The sequence below is a fragment of the Lichenostomus cassidix genome, chromosome 1 (assembly GCF_008360975.1).
Source record: "Lichenostomus cassidix isolate B80296 chromosome 1, HeHo_3.0, whole genome shotgun sequence".
Taxonomy (NCBI): Eukaryota; Metazoa; Chordata; class Aves; order Passeriformes; family Meliphagidae; genus Lichenostomus; species Lichenostomus cassidix.
In genome coordinates, this window is record NC_139479.1 from 105,829,633 (window position 1) to 105,850,774 (window position 21,142).

The 21,142-nt window shown below is 37.2% G+C and overlaps 1 protein-coding gene across 1 annotated transcript in view; it reads left to right on the forward strand.

Moving 5' to 3' along the window:
• ROBO2 (roundabout guidance receptor 2) overlaps positions 1–21,142 on the forward strand; it is a 1,017,279-nt gene that overhangs the window by 623,137 nt on the left and 373,000 nt on the right. Inside the window, exon 4 of the mRNA XM_085050027.1 lies at positions 431–757. Coding sequence (XP_084906153.1) covers positions 431–757 — 327 coding nt within the window. The remainder of the gene's footprint in view (positions 1–430; positions 758–21,142) is intronic.

Here is a 21,142-nt window from a genome sequence, read left to right on the forward strand (position 1 = left end):
GATACAGTGGTTTTGGATGTCCTCCTATTGAATCTGGCAGATGAACGGATGAGAAAGCAGTAGCTGTGAGAGGTATCTGGAAGCACAAAGTTATCTAGAAGTAAATGTAAATAGGAAGCTTATCAGAAAAAAAAATAGTTTGTCATACATGCACGTGCAACGCATCCTCCTCTAAGTGCAGTCTGCAGCTGGTATGGATTTGATAATGCTGTAGAGGATTGTACCTGTAGTCCATCTCAGGTTTTCAGATAGGAAGTGTCTGATACAGTCTCCAATATCAGACAAAGCAACTTCAGATATTTTCCTTTTTTTTTTTTCTCTTTTTTTAAGTTTTTGTGACATTGAAAAGGTAACTTGCGAGAACTCTTTGTGAAGCCGTGAAGCCTAAAGCACAAATAAATTGTTCTTCCTTCCCTCTGTCCCTCTTTAGGATCCCGTCTCCGCCAAGAGGACTTTCCACCGCGGATTGTTGAGCACCCTTCAGATGTGATAGTGTCGAAAGGAGAGCCAACCACTCTGAACTGCAAAGCTGAAGGACGGCCGACTCCCACCATCGAGTGGTACAAGGATGGAGAGAGGGTGGAAACGGACAAGGACGATCCGCGCTCCCACCGGATGCTGCTGCCCAGCGGATCTTTGTTTTTCTTACGCATCGTGCACGGCCGCAGGAGTAAACCCGACGAGGGAAGCTATGTTTGCGTAGCAAGGAACTACCTTGGAGAAGCTGTGAGTCGCAACGCGTCTCTGGAAGTGGCATGTGAGTAGTTTTATTTGTTGAGTATTCTGTGAAACTTTATGGTGGCTTTTATGCTGTCACTCAACTCTTGCACACGGTCAGCATCCGGGGAGATAACAAATTGTGATAAGTACAGCATTTTGTCATTAGCTGTTGATCTCAGTCAAGGCATTTTCACATGTGACTGTATGGTAGTGACTGTATAGAATAGGTGATTTATACTGAAATGTGGTTCTAGCTGGTGTATAATCATGATTGGCACAAACATGGACAAAGGATAATCTTCCTCTGACGAATAATCTAATTTTTAAATTATGTCTAGAGTTGGTTATACTGGAACTAATGTGGAAAAATACCTGTCATTTAATCTAAGGTGCTCTGTCTGTTTCTCTTTATCTCATCATTTGTTACCTCAACAGAAGCAGACAGCATCTTGGTGACCCATGTTCTGTACTGCAGGAAACCTCAATATATGCTCCTCTATCATAAACTTGACCCAGGCCTCATTCATTATGTGAATGGCAAGTGAAATTGTTGGCCATTTCTCATATCATCCAGAGCAGTCTTGCTCTTTATCGATTCTCTTTGTCTTGACAGAGAAGTCACAGGGCTCTTTCAGAGCCCACCTGGCATGAGCAGTCTGCTTCCAGTAGAGTTAGCAGATACATTCATTATATTCACACAGCAAACAAGCTCATCAGACATAAAATACAAGTTTTTTTTGTTGCTTAATTGTATGGGTTGAATCAACACTGATCTTTTTATTCAGAATTTCCATCTTCACATAAAATTGTATTTTAATAGATTTATGCATGTTCTCTTCTTGCTGGGCTTGAGTTTTTCACCCACAGGCACTTCATCTGACAGAATTTTGGTAAAATGTGTTTGAAGTAGGGCTTTGGAACAAACTTGTGTTGTTTAGTTGATAAAGAATGGATTTAAGTCCACAGTAGATGGTATGTTTAAAGGGGGGAAGCACAGAAGAGAAATCATTATTCTTAATTCAGTCTTCAGACATTTATAGCTAATGTGGTGTGATTTTGAGGCTTCTGTTTTCTCAGTAATTGCAGAGAATGACATTTTTTAAACGTTTTAATGATGGAATAAGCCAAGTAGAACAGACTTGTTCGCTACATTTCACCTTTTGTAACCTAGATTCAAAACTGTGTCAAACAAAAATTAAAGCAGTTTTGGCCCATGATCAAAGCACAAGTAAATGTGCCAGTAAATGCATCACAGAAAGTTACTCAGTTTTGGTAGGTATTTGGGAGCTGAGGAGAAACCAGTTTAAGGAAGGCTGAAATCTGGGTGAGTATGACTAGATAAATTTACTGGATTCTTTGTGTCTTTGTTACAAGTGTTTCAACTCTCTGTTGAGAAATCCTAAGAGAGGCATAAATGCTTGAAATCTTTATTATAATCTTTTTGAGATTCAGGATCTCCTGTTGAAGTTCAAAGGATTGTTCCAGTTGTCATCAAATTGAAGTGACTCTTTTTTTGTGAATTTAAATGTGCTCTATATCTTACCAGTTTTTCACTGATGTCTACTTCATTGACTGCTGAGAGACTCTGGTTACATTTTTAGTCTCTGGAGTTTATTTAACAACTGTAGCTGGTGGCAGGTCAGGCATGAATTGTATGGGAGATAGTAGAAAACTTTAAAAATAATAAAGCTGTGCTCCTTTGTCAGGCAGTTTAGGGCAGGATCAATGTGAATGTGACACCTGATACCTGAAACCATGGCCAAAGTTTTTGTGATAACATTGTGCTTTTACTGTTTTCTTAGCTTTGAAATTTAACTGCCTGAATCCCCCAATTAAAGGGTTTAGCAGCCTAAAGCAGGCTCTCCTATTTCGCTTCAACAGTGCTTTATCTCTCCTTGAGCAGTACCATGGCTGCGATTACAGAAAGGTCTTCATCAAAGAAGAAAAATGTTAATAATACGCACATTGCTTGTTTACTTGATTTTAGAGATTCTGCTGTGATTTTTAAAAGTACGTGGAAGTACTTGGTGTGTATCAAAGACATCCCTTTGGCAGATTATAGCAAACAGTTTTTGCTTGGTTTTGAGGTAAGTTTTGGTTCTAAACCAGGCTTTCAAGTGACTTTCAGGGAAGAGTTATTTTGAGGCTTTTTTTTTTCCCAATGTCAGCATTTCTGGGCTGAAGAAGATAGACAGGTGTGTAGCAGTCTATTTGCACGCTCAGGAAATGAGTTGCTGGTGACAGGCTGTTGTCAGCAGTGAGTCCTCATTCACCTGTTCTCAACTCCTGCTGGAAAATTTGAGTTGCCTGGATGCTGCAGCCCTGTCCATGGGAGCTGGGCTGGCCACACATGATCTGGTCTGACTTGTGCTCTCTGTCATGGTGTTGAAAACTCCTCTTTCCACACTAAGCCAAGCTGTTTTCATCACCAGGAAAAAAGGATGGTTGTCCTTCACTGACAACAGGGTTCTGGATTATTATCTGACTGTAGGTGGCCTCAAATTGTGCCATTAGAGACAAACTGCTGGTTTTCACAGGTTTAAAATGCTTGAGTGTGCTGTTTTAGAGTAAGAATCTGTAATTGTTTTACTTTGCTTATTAAATTGGCAGTTGCTAATAATGTGCTCTTGCAACTTTTGAATGATTTATGAAGAAATATTTATTTGGTTTGTATTTCGTGCTTATGCATTAATATGATAAACAGAGTTAATTGGGATTCATTTTCTTCTATTTCCTTCTTTTTTCTTACCCCCTCCATGGGTACCTGCCACAAAAGCAGTGGGAATAAAAGTCTTCTGATGTATCCATAGTTATGTGCAAAGACAGAAGTGGAATTCTGCTGGGAATTGATTCAAACCGTGGTGTGGCCCATCTTGAACACAGTCTTTTTGCCCCTTGGTTTTTTTGGAGTGAGTTTTTTCACGTTCCTGAAGTCCCTAAACTCTTTTTGGTTGAGTGATAATTAACAGCTTTCCCAAATATGATCAATTTAGGTACCAGCCCCTCCAAGGCACATAAAGTATGTATGTCCTTAGAAAAATTTCTCCATGCTAGTAAAACTGTGAAGAACTGTGCTTTGGAAAATAACTTTAAAAAACCCCATCATTAATATTCTGAATATGCTTTTAGAATATTTTTGCCTTCAATTTAGACTATCTTTTCCGTAAAGACATTTAAGAAGAAATAGTTGGTATTTTGAAGACAAACCCATTACTTGAAGGTACAACTTAGGATTGATATGACTTATCCTATTTTATTACATTAATTCATGGTGTGCTTCTTGCAGATTTTGAGTAGGAGCTTCCTCAGAAGGAAAAAATGCTAATGCTACCAGTTTTCCAATGTGTACGTGGCAAATTCTCGTATAGGATTTTTATTTTATGGTTAAATCATTAAAAACAGATGTTCTAGTCTTAAAACCTCTATGAAGAATTGTATTCAAAAGAGTATAACTTATTTCTTTTGATTTTGTCCATAGAATTTTTTAACTGAAATTGAACAAGGGTTGGCATTATTAGACGTTTGTTGAAATTCATATTTTCTTCGGAGATCTCAGAAAGGGGAGTAGGCTTGAAATAGTTTGGTCTTTCACCAAACTACTTTCGTATTTGAACGCCAGAAGTTCTAAAATAAAAGCACATTTTTTTCCCATCGCACCAACTGAGGCGATCGACCCTACGTGGTGGAGTTTTCCATCGGGAATATCAGGAAACCCATTTGCAGCAGTGGCTGTAGCTAGGGTTTCAGCTGGGAGCTCCGGGGCGCCACATGTGAGCAGGGCAAGGAGCGGGAAGGTCCCTGCGCTGGCTGGGCTGCCTCTGATCCAGCCCGAGTCAGCGGCATTCCCCAGGGAGAGCAGCTGCAGCCCCAGGTGTTAAATATGTGACAGCAGCTTGATCTATCGACCACTGTTACAGGGGGCTTTGGCCTAAATGAAAATTCATGAAAAATTGATGAAGTCCCCAGATTATTTTTTTCCCTTTTCCTTTTGCAGTGCTGTGCCAATGCGGCGAGGAGAGATTAAATGAGGTGTTGAACGCTTTAGTGGCAAGGAGGTTGTGGTTCAGAGGTCAGGGGGAGAGGGGAAATAAGACCCATTTTCTACCTTACTTTCTTTTAAAAGAAAAGATGAAGCTTTTCAGATTAGCTGGGATTTGCTGCTATTTTAATATAATAATAATAAAGCTCAGGAATATTGACAAATAGGATTCTTTTCTGCATGGATGGCAAAGACTGGGAGCATGTGGGTTGGTGCAGAAAACAGTGGAAGCCTCTGAGTCATAATTCAATTGGAGAACCAGAAATAGATTGAATTTTGTAATGGCAGTATAAATTTGGGCTTCCATCTTTCTGAGTCTGTGCTTGAACTGAAGTCATTTGGAGAAAGAAGAGGTCTTGCATTATTTATATGCCACAGATTGCTTGGATAGCAGGCTTTGGAACACTCTCTAAACATAATGATCCTGTTTATGTTAGATCCAAAACTGAATTATGTTTTTATCTGTAACAAGAGAGGTTACAGTAGTACACTGAGTTTAGTGTGAAATCATAGGTGTTCTGCAAAGCAAGCCTAAGCCAGATCTTAAACACGGGAGACAGTAATTTTAGAAACAAACAAGATATATTTATGTGTTCAATAAATAAAAGGCTGAGAGATATAAAATATATGCTCTGCAAGCACCTCTGCATCATAATGCTAATGGCTGTTTGCTGGAGCATGTGCAAAGGCTGCTATATGTTCATAATAATGGAGTTAATAATTTCATTTGAGATGCTCAGAGTGAAAGAAGAGCACAGTGTATGTGGCTGTAAAATGGGTAGATGTTTTTTCCATCTAGATTCTGTTTAATATATGATAGTAACATCAGTATTAATTTTGTTACTGGTAATTTCAAAGTCTGATTTGCTTTGAGTTTGCTTTCACTTGTGGAGAGATTGTGCTGTTCCTTTACTTATATCTCTCTTACTCTCATCCTCTAAACAGAGTGTAAAAGGCTTCCTGTCTGAGCTGGCACTCTTTTACTCTTATCAAGACAGAGGTAATTATTGTAGAAATTGAAATGCTGGAGACTGTCGTCTGGTCTATGAGCAAATCAGGATAATGGAAAACCTCATGCTTTTTTTCATCATGTTTTTTCTCTAAGAAGAAATTTAACAAATCATGGCTATTATCACAGCGTGCTTAATGAACATTAAATTCCTCTCGTAGAAGAGAACAAATAAAACTGTATCTGATTAGATAATCTGGGAAAAGACAGATTTCACTAGATGGTGGGAATACCTTAAACCTTCTTTGTACTTTTGAAGCTTGCACTAAGCAATTTCTGTGGAGTCTTCGGTGCATTAGGACAAAGCCAGTGGGAACACCATTGTTTGAAAACATTACATAAAATGGCTTTTCTGTATAGGGCTTTAATTCTTAATCACTATTAGAAATTAAAGAGGTTACTAAATACAAATGAGTTAAGACACATCAGATAAACCAAGACCTGAGTTAACTCATTTCAAAGTTTCCTTTTGAGCCAAAAAAGGTAGTTCTGATTATTTGCTTTATTAACCTAGCATTTAATTTAGTGGTTTAATTTCTTCTGAAGTCACCTGAGACAAGAAACCCACATATTTGAGAGGGTATGATTTTTGTACCATTTTTTAGTACCCAGAATGAGCTAAAATTTTTATGAGAGGTGCTCTTCCTCAGGATAAACTAAATTGTATCTTCTGTTGCTAGCACATTTTCCACAAACTGCTTAAGTTTGTGCTTCAGTATTGATGCCTTCCACGTGGGGATACTCACTACTTCCCACCATCATCCACTAGGATTTAGACAAGTCATCACATTGTTACATCTTCATTTCTTACCCTTTGAACTCCACCTGGACATGCAGATTTAAATGTTTCCAAGGCTAAAAGAGCTAAAGACTCCTTACATTTTAAGTAAATCCAAAGATATTTAAAATTGTATCAGTCATAATATCAAGCTGTACAATACCTGTAGGTTTCTCCAGACCTTGTTCTTGTTCTTTTTCGTGCTCTTTTCACACTGTGGTCCTCTTAGAATCAAGTTTTGGTTTTTTTTTTTGGTAGACATTCACAGCACAGTGAATGCTAAAGGAAGATAGATACACATGATAACATGAAACAGGCAGGCTCAGGTGCCAGAAGAGTGTTTGCTGTGAGTGCTTAAACTCAGTTGGTTATGCATGCCTAGTGAAAAATTTCCTTAGCAGCTGGAAGGTGTTTCCACTATGTGAATTAATACTTGAGAACAGATTAATAAGTCTCTGCAATGTTCTCTCATGCACTGTGTGTTCGCACAGTCCAGAATCATCCCCAGCCATCCCTACAGTAGAAATAGTTCTCACAGCCAAAAATTATTAGAGAAGCTTTGTTCAGGATATCTTATTTATCCCTTGAATTCTTCTGCGCAGGAGCTGCCCTGGGTTTTTCCCCACCTAAAAGAGAACTTCTGGTTACATTTTTAGGAGGTATTTGCAGTTGATGGGATCCTGCTTCTGGTAATTTCTTGCACATTTCCTCATGTGATTTTTATTGGCTTCTTTCTTCCCCTTGCCTTTGACTTGATTTTATTTTTTTTTTTAATCAAATGCACTGTTTACATCACTCTGAATTCTCTACCTGATAAAATGTCAACTAAGGAACAGCTGATGACTTCCCAGAAACCTTGAAAGGAATCAGGAATCAGATCCTGTACTGGTTTTTTTTTTTTTTTTTGGGTGACATTTCTCTGATTTTCAGTTCATGTGGGAAATGAAGGAGAACAAGATAACACTGCATTTTTACATCTGTTTCCTTTGCTCAGGAGCCTATAAGCACTGTTTGAATGTTAATTGAAATATTAGCTATTGGCATATGCTTCATTCATGTCGTATTATTCTGCAGTGTCAGGCTTAAAAAAGTACTCATTTTAAGCAATGCTCAGACTATGCCTTTGCAAATTTTTCATGATCTCAGCTCTAACGAGGTTCATTACTATGGTAATTAACAGTAATTATCAGGACAAGATTGGTGGATGTTTTCCATATATACATCTCTCTATATATTGATATAAATTTTTATTCTGATAATCACTCTATTTGTTTGAAAACTCCAAACCCTTTACTTTCTTCCTTATTTTTTTTCCTGTCTTTGCTCAGACATGTACTTCCCTTGCTCCTACTCTTAAAGGACTAAAATTTTATCATGGCTTTGGTGATACTTCAAATGTTTCCATAGATGTTATGCTTTGTGAAACTTTCTAATATGTGAATTTATGTGGGAAATCAAGTGGTGATTTTTCTCCACTCCTCTTGCTTGAATTTTTCAAGTGGCAGTGATGTGAATGTGTAGTGATGCTTGGGAAATGGCTTCATTGTGATAGAGAAGGGAGGCGTACACAGTCACTTTCTGCTGTCTGATAGATCTGTTTGCCACTGTGCAAAGAGATGTAGAGCTGGAAAGAGCTGGGAGTCCTGGATCTGAGTTCCTGTATTCTACATAGCTGTACTTTGGAATTCAAATCAGAAACATTTCAAGCTGCACTCTGAAAAGCAGTTTGATTGCCTTCCCCTTCATCCTCAAGCTCACTCCTTTCCATTTCTGTTGAAAGACTGTTTTAGAACTTAGGTATTCTAATGGTGAGAAAAATAATTTTCATGTTTGCAGTGTAAACATAAACCTGTTTGGTTTATGGCAGTTCTTGTGATTTTTGGAGCACTTCTCCTATGAGGAAAGGCTGAGAAAATTAGCATTGTTCAGCCTGGGCAAGAGAAGGCTTTGGGGACATCTTATAGCAGCCTTTCAGTGCTTGAGAGGGACTTAAAAGCAAGATGGAGAAACACTTTTTAGCAGGGCCTGTTGCAACAGGACAAAGGGTAATGGTTTTAAACCACAGGAGGGTTGATCAAGAGGAGATATAAGGAAGAAGGTTTTTACTGAGGAGGTGGTAAAACACAGGAACAGGCTGCTCGGAGAGGTGATGACTGCCCCATCCCATTCAAGGCCAGGCTGGATGGAGCTCTGGGCAAGCTGGTGTAGTTCAAGATGTCCCTGCTCATTGTAGGGAGGTTGGACTAGATGATATTTAAAAGGTTCATTTCTACTCAAACTATTCTATGATTCTATGATCTGATTTTTCTGTTTTCTCTCCTTTGTGTTTACAGACCACTGTGGTGTGACTTCTCATATCTGCTATTGCTAAGTTAAACAAGGAAAGCTCATGTATTCTGTTGGAAAATATTTGCTTGATGCTAGTAGATTCATCACCTGTCCTAGTCTGCATATGTTTTCTGAGACATGAGTGGGTAGATTGCATGTAGTGTTTCAAGACTTGCATGCTGTGCATTATGAACTAATATTAATAACTCTCTTCACTGTTCCCTCATCTATCAGTCCTGTAATCATGTTTAACTCTTTATAAGCATTTGGTAACTCATAGTCATTCTATACTAATCAGAAACAGATCTTTCTTTCTCTGTAATTTGTAACAGATGAATTCTACTTTGTCATAGACTTCCTTTTGATGGGTTTGAAAGAATATGGCTTTGCACTTTCGATTATTCCACTTCAATTAGTGTCTCCTATACAAATTTTCAGTGTCATCCCATTCTTCTTGTCTAATGATCCTCCTGTTGGGTCCTGCTGGGTTCATTGCCTAATCTTGTATGCCAAAGTAGACGTTGGCCTTGGTGTTCAAAATTGGCAGTTTCTTAAACCACCTGCATCTTGCTGGAGGACCTTTTTTCTACTAATTGGACTCAAGCCTGCCTGTTGCTCATTTTGTATGCAAAATCATTTGATGAAATAAATGAGAAGGAAACGAGTTTCTGTCAGCCCACGAAGAGATTACCAGCCCAGCAAGGCTGAGCCATATAAACATTGCTTATGGGAAGGAAATAATTTCTTTCTGTTGTAATCTCAAAACACCAATCCATACATGAGAACCTGAGGAAAAACATCCCCAGTTTGAGGGGAATAAATTGAGAAGCAATCTTGCCAAAGAAATGACAATGGCTAATCTTGGAATTATTTTTTAGGTCATAATATATACAAAAATTCCCCATGTGCTGGCTGTTATAATCCCATAAAGCTGACAGATTATAGGGCGATCATTTTACATTTTAGCAGTGATGAATGCTAAATGGAACTTTAGGTATGTTTAGAATGTAAGAATTCCTGTGTTTTCTCCCGAGCAGCACTGCTGAGGTAGGTATATATCACGTCTTTTATGTTACATGGGAAGCAGTGGCATAATGACACACTGGGTCTCACCAGTTGGTCCATCTAGTGCAGAGGTCTGTCTTGGATAGTAAAAACCACTGATTTAGAGAACAGATAAGATGTTTAAGCTCATGTGTTTGAAGTTTAAGCTCTTTGATGGCTCATTCCCTCATGGATTCTAGACAAGTACGATGGTTTATCTGGGTTAGAATCCAAAAAAGACACAGGTAGTGGGAAACCTGGAGTAGTTGAAAGCATCTGGGTGAAACACTGTCACCTTAGCCATTGAGATTTTTGCTATCTTTACTGAAAGATTGTCTGTGGAAGAGATGTCTGCATAGAATTAAGTTTTCTTTCTTCTTCTCTACCTTGTTTTCCTCTTCAAGTATAGCATATTTAGAATATTTTTAAATTGATCACACAGCCCACAGAAGAGCACAGTCTGGGTATAAATTTAAGTCACTGACGCAAACTAGAAAGTTAACCCTTTTCAAGGTATGTCAGGATGGCATTTTCTTTTAGCGAAGCATCTTGGTTGCTAAAGACTAAATGGCAAAAAAACCCATGAAATAGTTTTTGGAATGTATTTGTCTTTGTGTTCCACCTATGTGGTTTCTAACTCTGTCTTCTCATTTTTATGTATTTCTTTTATGTTTCAAACCTACAATCAACAACTAGAAGTCATATTTTCCTCAAGCAGTCTAATTCTTGGGTTGATTAAATGCTCATTCAGATTGCTGGAGGAGGAGTTAAGTAGCCTGCAGTCTGGACTCAACTGGGAAAAGTGATTTAAGCCACTGTGGATGCTAAAGATATATACCTTAGAGCCTCTATTCACTCCCTTAGCATAAATACAATTCTTACTGTACTGTAGAAGCAACTTATTTACCTGCTTCAGACCTGCAAATTCCTCTCCTACAGATGCATGTCTGAAAGTCAGTGGTGGCAATACTGAACATCAGTCATGCTTTCTTTGGGATTCAGAGCCATCTGTTCACAGCCACATATCATGTTGTTTGCAGAACCACAGGCAGAAGCCAAATATTTTGATTGGTAGTATGATATCTTAAAAATACAAGGGATACTCTTCATTTTATTTGCTGCCTTCTGCCTACTCTAGAAAGACAGGTGACTTTCTTCATGCTTTTATTACGGTTGTGTTCCCATTTGAGCAGCATCTGATTCTGAATGTATTAGTTGCTGCAAATTTTGGACTTTAGGGATTTTTATATGTGTTGTATAAACTTTAATTGTATCAGTCTTATTGAAAATTATGGAAATATCACACCCTTGCCCCCACCCTTTCCCTTGGGAGTACTTAATATAAATAAACTTTACAGAAAATGGGCCATAGGAAAGAAGTTGCAGCAATCCAAACAAAATAGTGTCCTTTGTCCTTAAGAAATTGATCTCTTACAAAAATGTGTCAAAAACCAACCATCTGAAAAAAAGAATCCAAACCCAAATCACTATCACTCCATTTCTCCCTTCCCCTCCCCCAGTTAAAAAAAAAGGCATGAGAATTGGATCTGCAATTTGTTGTAGAATTACTTCTTTCCTTACTAGTGTTATTAGTCTAAATGATATCTACACTGAAGGCTGTGCTTTTACATCTGTTACGAAATTCAAAGTGGGGAGTTTTGACAAAGCCCTGTTTTGTTTTTTTGTTTTTGTTTTTTTTTTTAATTGGGATTTTTTTTCTCAAATAGCCTGGTCTGGTTGTAAGGATTTGTTTTCTCCTGCTAGAATAAAGGCTTGTCTTTGACTATTCTTTGTATAATTCACCTGCTACTTTTCCTATTCATCAAAATATTTTGACTGGCTATCATAAATACACTGTGCATATGTGCAGATCTAAGTTTATGTGTCACTTTTCTTATTATACACCTGCTTTCTGTACAAATGAGAACTTGGTTGGATCAAATTTATGCTTTTGATTCCACTCCTGCACATGTGCTTAAAGATAGCTAATAATAATAACAATTTCCATCTCTCTTGGAAATAATTTCCCTTTTGCAGAATGGTTTTTTTATGAGGTGGATGTAGAAAGCACAAGTTAAGAGCTGTAAGAAAGGAACAGTTTTGTATCAGCATGTGATCAAGTTCTGCCAGTGTCGCACAGAACTGATGAACAAACAGGATACGGTGTGCAGTATACTTATTACCAACACAATTATTTGCTAAAGTTATGGGAATATGAACTCTCAAATTATAGTGAAGTATTGGCAATGCTGTGTAGGACCTGAGCAGTATACAGCTATTTAACTAATTTAACTATCATATGTTTTATATACATAATTTTATATACATAAAATACGTGTATGTATATATATGCATGAAATATGTATATGAAACATATATATGCTAAACATAAAGCTTTTAAATTTAGGATTTATCATTGATGCACATTAAAATTCTTAAAGTAATGGAGAGTGTAGGAGTTTGTGTCATCTGTGCTGTCTGTGCTTCAAAGAAGCTTCTTTGTCAGGGACACAGAGTGCACAATACAAGTGGGATGAAATGCATTGCCCTCCACTGTCACTGTGTACTAGAGCCAATCTGCAACATCGTGTGCTCTTTTTGCTCTTTTCTCTTAGCCAATGGTTACAGGAGGAATATTAAACTGGCATATTTATTTTCTGATTTTTAGTGTTTCTCTTTTCTGCCTTCATGCTGCTGCTTCGTACCTACCAGACATTTGTAAAAATTTTTTTTTTTTCCTTTTCCTTTGATAACCAAATAGACTAAAACCAGCTCAAGACACAGTGAAAATAAGGATTTATACTTGTTTCCGTGTGTGGCATCAACTGCAGGGAATATGTGTGTGATTGTGGCAGCTGTTTTTCCACTATCCCAAACTCCTCGGTTCAGGTGACCTCTGCAGCGCCTGCTACAGTGAGTGATGGAGTTATTGAGATTCAGTGACAACCCTGACCCTGACCCCCTTGTGGCCTTGGTTTCACTCATCCATCTTCCAAGCCCCACAGGCTGTGATGTGCTGTGTGGAGACAGGATTAAACAAGTGTGAATAAACAAGTTCAAGGCTTTCTGTCATGGCTGCCAACACAGAACATCAGGAGAATGAGACATTAATAACCCAGTGGTGGGCAGGCATGTTGTTTTGCCATAGGAGCACCTGGGGAAAGTACCACTTTCCAGGCAATCAGGTTTTTGCGTGCCAAGAAAAGTTTGCTTAAGACTTCTGTGAAGGGTGTGAGATTTGTCTGGCCATTCTTCTTAGTCACGAAGCTGGCAGCAATCAGACCAGAGGTAGAACACGTTGCCCAGAAAGGTGCTGAAAAACCTTCTGTGGAAGCTGCATCCTTTGCTTGCATTGTGTTATTTGGGCAAAAATTCATGAGAAGTGATTGGAGGGTTGGGGTTTTAACCTAATATGTTTACTAGAAAAATCTGGAATATGTTGCCAGAATTATTTTCTTCAGGATAATCTTACAAGAGCAGTTTTGTGTTTTGTTGTAAACAATTTTTTTTTTTTTTCTACAGTATGATTTGAGGTTGAATCCTTCGCTCTGGGTAAGAGGCTGAGATAAGATATGCTTGTTGTGACAGAGGTTTAGGTAGTGCCTGTCTTCTCTTTGTCAAGACACTCATTTCACCCTGTGGCACCTTCTGATCAGTTCACTAGTCAGTGATTAAATATGTTTATTTAGTTCAATGGGTCAGAGATGTTGGGGTGGTTAGAAGATTACTGATGGATTATCAGTTTCATCACCTCTGACATCCGGCCTTTCCATAGTTCATCATCTGAGAATTCATAACACATTTGCCTGAGCAGTAACATGCTCGGCTACCTGTGTGATCATGGATCTAGGTGCTGGGAATGTTGTGCTCAGGATTGATAGGATAGATGTCACAAGAATTAGAAGAGCATAATCTCTTTTTGTGATAAACACACTTATTAGAAAAACTACTGAAGAGTGTTCTAGGGCCAGTGGCAAGCTTAGTTAGTCCCAAAGCTGTAATACACTGATACTTGTCTTTTCCTGGAGCATTTCCAGAAATAAAAGCGCTTTTCAGAAGGAAAGAAGCTTTAGCTTTACTGGACACTTACAAGACAGAAAATATGTAATGATCTTTGAAGTCTAAAACTGGCAAATTCATATCAAAGCAGGTATCTTTTTAGAGACCTATTAATTTCATCTCTGTTTTGCAGTAAATCTCATTATAGTTGCCTGATAGCCTATCTCAGATTAGAGGATTTTTTGGGAGTCCAATCCTGGAGCAAGCCCAGTTGGAGGTGGCACACTACTGTAATCCTAAATTGACAAAACATTTATTTATAGGTCAATGAATTGTTGGTGCTTCCTGTGCTAAGGTTTTTTTTTTTCCACAATTCGTGTGTACCTAGAAGGAAAAATGTTGGTGTCAGAAAATGACATACAAAGCCCAGTCCTTCCTGCTTGACTTAAAGCAGGTGAAAATGTCCAAGTGATTTCAGTCTACTGGCAGTAAGAACTTAATTTGAGGAAGTAAAAACATTGTTTGTAAATAATAGAGCTTGTTGTTATTATTCATTTTGCAAAGTGGTCCAGGCAACAGTGCCAGAGTGGGGTTTCACAAATGTGTAGATTTGAGCAAATACAACTTTTAGTCTATTGGACATCATAAAATGCAATGAGAGAGTTTTGATGGCAGTATTGCTTTTATCATCTGAAGTCCAATAAAGCTTGTATGTTGGCATTATACCAGCTAGTAATAAATGCCTTTATGGATGTAAATTGTTAATGTTTTGCTTCTGCAGTGGGTTTAATGCTTAAGGTTCAGGGAGTCACAATCCTTAATTCTTACAGTTCTTGATATAGTGGGTTTTATTTCTAGAAAGCTTAAGAGCCTGTTTATTTTCCTTTTTTCCTTTTTAGGTTATTCAAGTACTTAATTCCTATAATTCTTTTGAATTATAAGCAACTTGAGTTATTAAACTGCCATTTGATATAACAGTTCCATAGAGACATCTTTGAATTCCAAATAGTTTACAAGTATGACATTTGAAACCTTTAATGTCATGTTCAGCCAAGGGGGAAAGATGCTTTGAGAGGAAGTAAATTGATTGATTTTTTTTTTTTTTTTTTTTTCCTGGAGGATTAAACTACAGTTTTATTACTATCACTGAAAGGAAAGTCAGATCCAAACCTCTACATTCAGTTCTTGTATCAGTTAACCAATGAATGGATCTTGTTTCAAGATCTTAAGATTTTCATGGGTCCAAAATGCTGTCACTATGAAAATAAATCTGAATTTAAACTTTGTATAAACAGACTGTAGAAACATTTTTTCTTTTTATTCAGTTTGCAATGTACATTGTAGAGAGTGCTTACAATACAGATTCTGATTTTCTCGTTTTAGCTAATATTCCTCCCAGGTTTTGATTAGAATGGAAGAGAAAGTGCTATGGTTTCAGTTCTTCCCCCTGCTAGAGACCTTTAGGTATTTTCACCCTTATTTTACAAACTGTTGGGCAATACCTCTTTATCCCAGAAGAGTCAGTGAGCTCAGTGTGCTGCTGGTGTGAAATGCCACAATAATGCTCCTACAGTAGGTGCCTGTGGGACACTGTGCTCCTGTTGATACAAGAGCTGTGTTTGCCCACTGGATCTGATCAGTATTTATCCACAGGCACAGCTTTATACATGAGTTGTTCTTTTAGCCCTGAGAGACTTCCCGTGCTGGGGTTGCTTATTTTCTTACTGCAAAAATACCTTGGCTTTTACTTGATTTTTCTTGCCTACTTGATTTTTCTTTTGATAAGGGTTTTGAATAAACTGAGAGAGGAAAAATGATAAGAAGGTATTAATCTAGAGGGGATTATTCCAAAGTGTGGAAGAATATATGCAGTACTTGAAATGACTTTTAACCCAAGTTTGACATCTGACTTGCTTTAGAGTTGATAATATCCTTTTGAGATCTGACTTATAATCAACCTCATTAATTCTTGTGACTTCTCTTGTTTCTTTTTATTGACACATAAGATGTGCTATTTTAGAAAATGAATTCCAGTTCTTTGTTACAATTCCCCATTACAAAAATGAAGTAAGGTTAAACTACATATATGCTCAGAATATGACAATAGTTCTGCTCTTTCACTGGGGGAAGCATGCAGGAATTATCAAGTTAGACCCTAGAATTTGCATCAATTGTTGTGATGTCAAAGCTGCCATATTAATATTCTTAGTTTTCCATTTCAGTGGTTAAGGATAATACAGATCAATCTAATGAGGTTTTAGGTACACTAAGTACTTCTTGCTTTTACAGCAGTATGGTCTTGAGTTAAAAATAAGCTTTTAAAAACATATAGTCATAACTGATAAAAACTTCTAGTTTTAAATGGAAAGTGAATTTAAACAGGAGGGAAATTAGGTACGTAAGTTTTGCCTGATTTTCTTAGAATTGAAAATGCTCTTTGTATTGAGAAATAGTTTTTAAATCTTTATAAATTTCTAGAGTTTGTTTTGAGTGAGTTTTTAGGTGGCCTTAGGTGATTCAAAATCTTAGTTAAGGCCTTAGTTAAGAATGAAAACTATTTTCCAAAAGAGAGCAATCTAGAATAGTTCTTTACTGGGGTGGGTGATGCTCATTATTCTAATATCTAGGTGTATCCATGTATTTTTCTAACTAAATACTGAGAGGAAAAATCAGAAAGCTTCCTAAAAAGAGATGCACTGCTTACATTCAGAGCTGCAAAAACAAAGACACCTCAAATTTATGCCAAGAGTGTGAAAACTTTTTATGGTCTGACTCTCATTTTTGTTCACTATAGGGTGTTTTACTAAAACTTTGAGCCTTAAAGTAGATTAAAAAGTCATTCTTGTGATCTCTTATCCTGACAGCACAATAGTCTGATGAAATGATGTCACAAACCATGTCTGACAGGTTTAAAGTTGAATACAGGTGGCCTGTATTCCTTTTTCCTCACTCTGCTCCCTGTTTAAAGGCTCTGAGCTGGATTAAGCCTGCACTGCCTGTATTCTATAAAGGTGACACAGAAAAATGTGGACAGTTGGGTGGTGGCCAGCCAGGAGCCACAGGAGATTGTGTACTCAGAAATGGTGGGACTGGGAGTGTAATTAAATCTGAGGAGGAACAAGGAATGGAGAATCAAGCCATAACATCAACTGTGAGCAGTGTGATGAATAAACTGGCCTATTCTATCTATTTTAAATAGTTCTTAAGAAATGTAACCACTCTGTTTTCTTATGAATCCCTGTGGAGATGATTTTTAACAGAAGAGTAGTTTTACTGCAAAAGAAAATTGTAGTTATTAGAGAATATATGATCATTTATATTATTTGGAGTACATTTTCCTTTTTTCTTGAGAGATTTAAGAAATCTAGTGTAGAAGATAATTAGTTTGCTACACATTTTTGTTCGCAGGTAAGGTGTTGTTTTTTGGTTGGTTGGTTGGTTTTTTTTTAGCTATTTAGCATTTTTAAAGGCTCTTTCCTAAACTTCATAACAGAAAGAGTGTGTAAGGATAAACCAGAAGTTTTTTTGGCTCTTTATGGCACGTGCATTTGAAAACTAATGCAGTGTGATCTCTACCATCTGACACTTCTTTCCATAGCATCTTAGAAATGAGCTAATTCAAGATTCCTGGGCTATCTTGAACAAATTTTCTTTTGGGTGAAAGGTCAGTTAAAGGTTAGAGGTGTGTGGAAGCATGAAGGAGAGTGATTTGTGCTTTGAATTTTCTATTTTTGGCTCTTGGTGCTTTTGGTTGCCATGCATGTTTGAGAGGCACCCGTGATTCCTGTCATGCCAGATCCAGACTGTTTATACAAATATCAAGTCTTGGCTCATTTTCTGGGGTGCCTGAGTGTCAAATCTTTGGGTGTCAAATCTTAGGCTGCAAGCCCCTGTTTGAATAGTTTAAGTTAGCAGTACAAAAAGCAGGGCAGATTCACTTCTTATGCTACAATGTATATCTCTCCTTAATTTGGGTGTGGCAGGGGTGCCTTTGTAATAAACCTGTTTCTTCCTACAATAATGTACTTACCAAGTTTTCTTTCTCTTTTTGTGCAAAATTTTCTGTGTTTGCAAGGAAGAAATAAAATCAAAACTGGTGACTCCACATCCTTCTAGCAAATGGGCTAATTAATTGGATTTTTCTGTAGCATCTGAGATGTTAGACCATGTCAGACCATGGTGCCTCTGTACATGCACTTTTTACCTGTTTTGCACCTTTCACCTACATCTCAAAGTACAGACAATAGTGAATGACCTGTTGTGTCTGTGCTCACAGCTTCACCCAAACAGCCAGTAAAAGCTGATAAATTATCCTTAGATCTTGCCAGAGAATCCAATGCATGTTAACAGCTTTGCAGAACTGTGCAAACTCCCATTTAATTATGAGCAGAACCCAAAGGAACGCATGGCTATTTCTCAGCCTTCATCTTACACCTTTTCCACTTAAAATCCTGATCTTTTTCAGAGTTCAGATGGGAAAATGCCTTTAGCTTCAGTTATCCTAAAATAGTTTCATTATTGAATTTTAAAGTTAGATTTTCCTCCAAATTTCAAGTTTTAACTGTTAGGTCTCAAATTTGTGAAAGTTCGTCCCTTTAATACAAAAATGCAATTAAACTATATTTTGATTTTTGGGGGTGTAAGTGTCTGTGTGGCTGTGTACTTGACAGGAATGTGTTGGTGTTTGTATAGAAGTATTGTCAAAATGCTGAACTATATTCATCTATATCAACTGCTTAGGTTATTTCCTCTTCTTAACCATAATGTGTGGAATTATTATAGCTCAGCAAAGAAAATACAGAATACTTACATAACAGTGAAAGAAATACTTAAGCTTTTTTAGGGAACTAATGCCTTTGCCTTTTTTCCCCCTTGCCTCAAGATGTATCAAGCCTCAGTTGTTAGGATCACTGAGTACCACTTGATTCTCATCCCCTGTGTAAAAATATGATCCTTGGCATGGATTTCAACAGCTCTAAACAAAAAAAAGACATACAATCCTTTGAAAATGTACCCAGTGGCAAATTACTCTGTCATGAAGCCTTATCAGGGCTGTAAAAGTGGCAGTGTGACCCCTGTGAGTCATGAAGAAACTTGGTCACATTCAGCCAAGTGGTTCAACCTCAGCACAGCAAACAAAGTGTTCCTTTAAAATATTGGCTGTGGTCTCTGGAGAAGGGAAATTCTGGAGACCACCGTGAAGCTGAAGTAAGGATTCCTATTGTGTATTCAGCTTCCAGCCATTGTACACATTTGACCCCCAAATGACAAAATAAATGAAAGCTGCTCTTCAAAGTAATGCAATCAGTTCAGAAATATTGTGCTAATAAAGTTATAAATTCTAATTGAAAGATTTATGGCAATCCATTTAGTTGTTACTAGGTTATTTGTGACAGACAGATGCAGAGTAACCTGATTAGAGTCAGCATTGTGATGACTTGTAACTGCAGGGGGGAATAAAGCTTTAAACCATTGTCATGGTCCATTCTCTGAGATGCATTTGGAAGCTGATTTGAAAGAAAATATATGACCCTTAAATGTAGTCTTGCAGCTGCCTCAGAGAAGTTGGCCCAAAGAAAGTGCCAAAATGACTGGCAGGCCCTTCTTTACCTAAGTTTTAATTTGTAACTCAATTTTGCAGATGAATTTAGAAGAAATTCGATTGAAACACTCTTGTCAATATATTTTTAATACATTCTATATTTGGTATCTCATGTTGGGAAAAATAGTCTTAATTCAGTAATTAACAGAAAAGTTAAGTAGTTTATTCTTTTGTATTTGATGAAAAAACTATGTAAATATGCTTCCTATATGGACATACCCTTGAAAAATGTAAAAGAAGGATCTTTATTCATGTATACTTGTGGAATTTTAGTTGAGGGGGAACTTAGATTTACTGGAGCCAAATAATAGTTTCACAGATGCTGCAAAGAGAAGGAAGCTAGTTGCTAGTCTGGTACACATTCCTAGATTTAATATCTAAAAAATGGACATGTCTTTCATACTTTCTTTAATATATGTATTCTTATAATTACACCCTTCCAGTTATTCTACAAGTGAGAATTAATCAAGATTTGTATTCAATTTGTTTGACCTGTTTATCATAAAGAGGATTAATTGGTGACAAGGATACAGTTTTGTATAATCAGGAATAAAATGTAACAAGTTTTTGAATAATACTCATATAATGTCTATTGCAAGTCAGTTCTTGCTCCTAACTTCAGTGCACCTGAAAACTTTGGCACAATAAAGCAATAAAATGATCCAAGTTCAGGCTTATTGGCGAATGCTGGTCTTGGCCCTTCTGATTAATACAGAACTTTTTCTGTAATATGTCAATTTATGTTGTATTTGAAGTTATAAGCAAAATAGATGTAGTAGTTACAGCTGTCAAAGGGAACTATATTGACAGAACTGGTTTTGTATTGATAGTTAAATGATTCTTGTAGCTCCAACCTTACAGAACAAGTCCACTTACTCCTTACAGAATGGTGCACTTGCTGGCATTCATTCAATAAACTTTTTCTGTAATGCAATAGGAGGAAACACTAATTTAATGTGGCATCTAAAATAGAGAGTGAACTGTAAATAGGATCAGTTAATGGATTATTAAATTTTATGTTTATGTAGAGCAGGGAGTATTTTGACGAGTTGCAATACTGTTTAATTTTTTGTTAGTTTTGCCTAGTAAGTGTATTAAAATATTAGGAAATACCAAATAGGAAAAATTGTAAAGTGTTTGTCTGTATTGATAAATAGTTGTAAATTTGTGTATGTACATGTGTGGTATATATGTATCTGTTATATTTCAGGCAATTATTATTGTCATCTTAAGTTTGTCCGATCCTTTTTCCAAGAGTAACTTCTTGTTGTCTGTCACCTTACAGAGTTATGATCACTTCATTTGAAGAGCCAAGTTTGGCTCTGCATTCAGGATGGTTTCTTGTGACTGCTGTGGTGGGGAAAGCAAAGGAAGGAAACAGGGCAGAAATTTTGCCCCTTTCTAAACATGAGCTTTTTATGAGCCAAGATCCCCTGAATGCCTCTTGCCAATGGCCTTCCTAAGGAAGGGCTTTAGAAATCTAAGTATTTAGATACTTAGGACCAGAAACTTCTCTTTCACTTTGCTATCAAAATGCCTTCAAGGCATCACTGTTTATTGGGTTGAACCATCAGACTCTGAGCTCCTAAGCAGTTACATACCCAGAAGATTTCATCAGTTTTA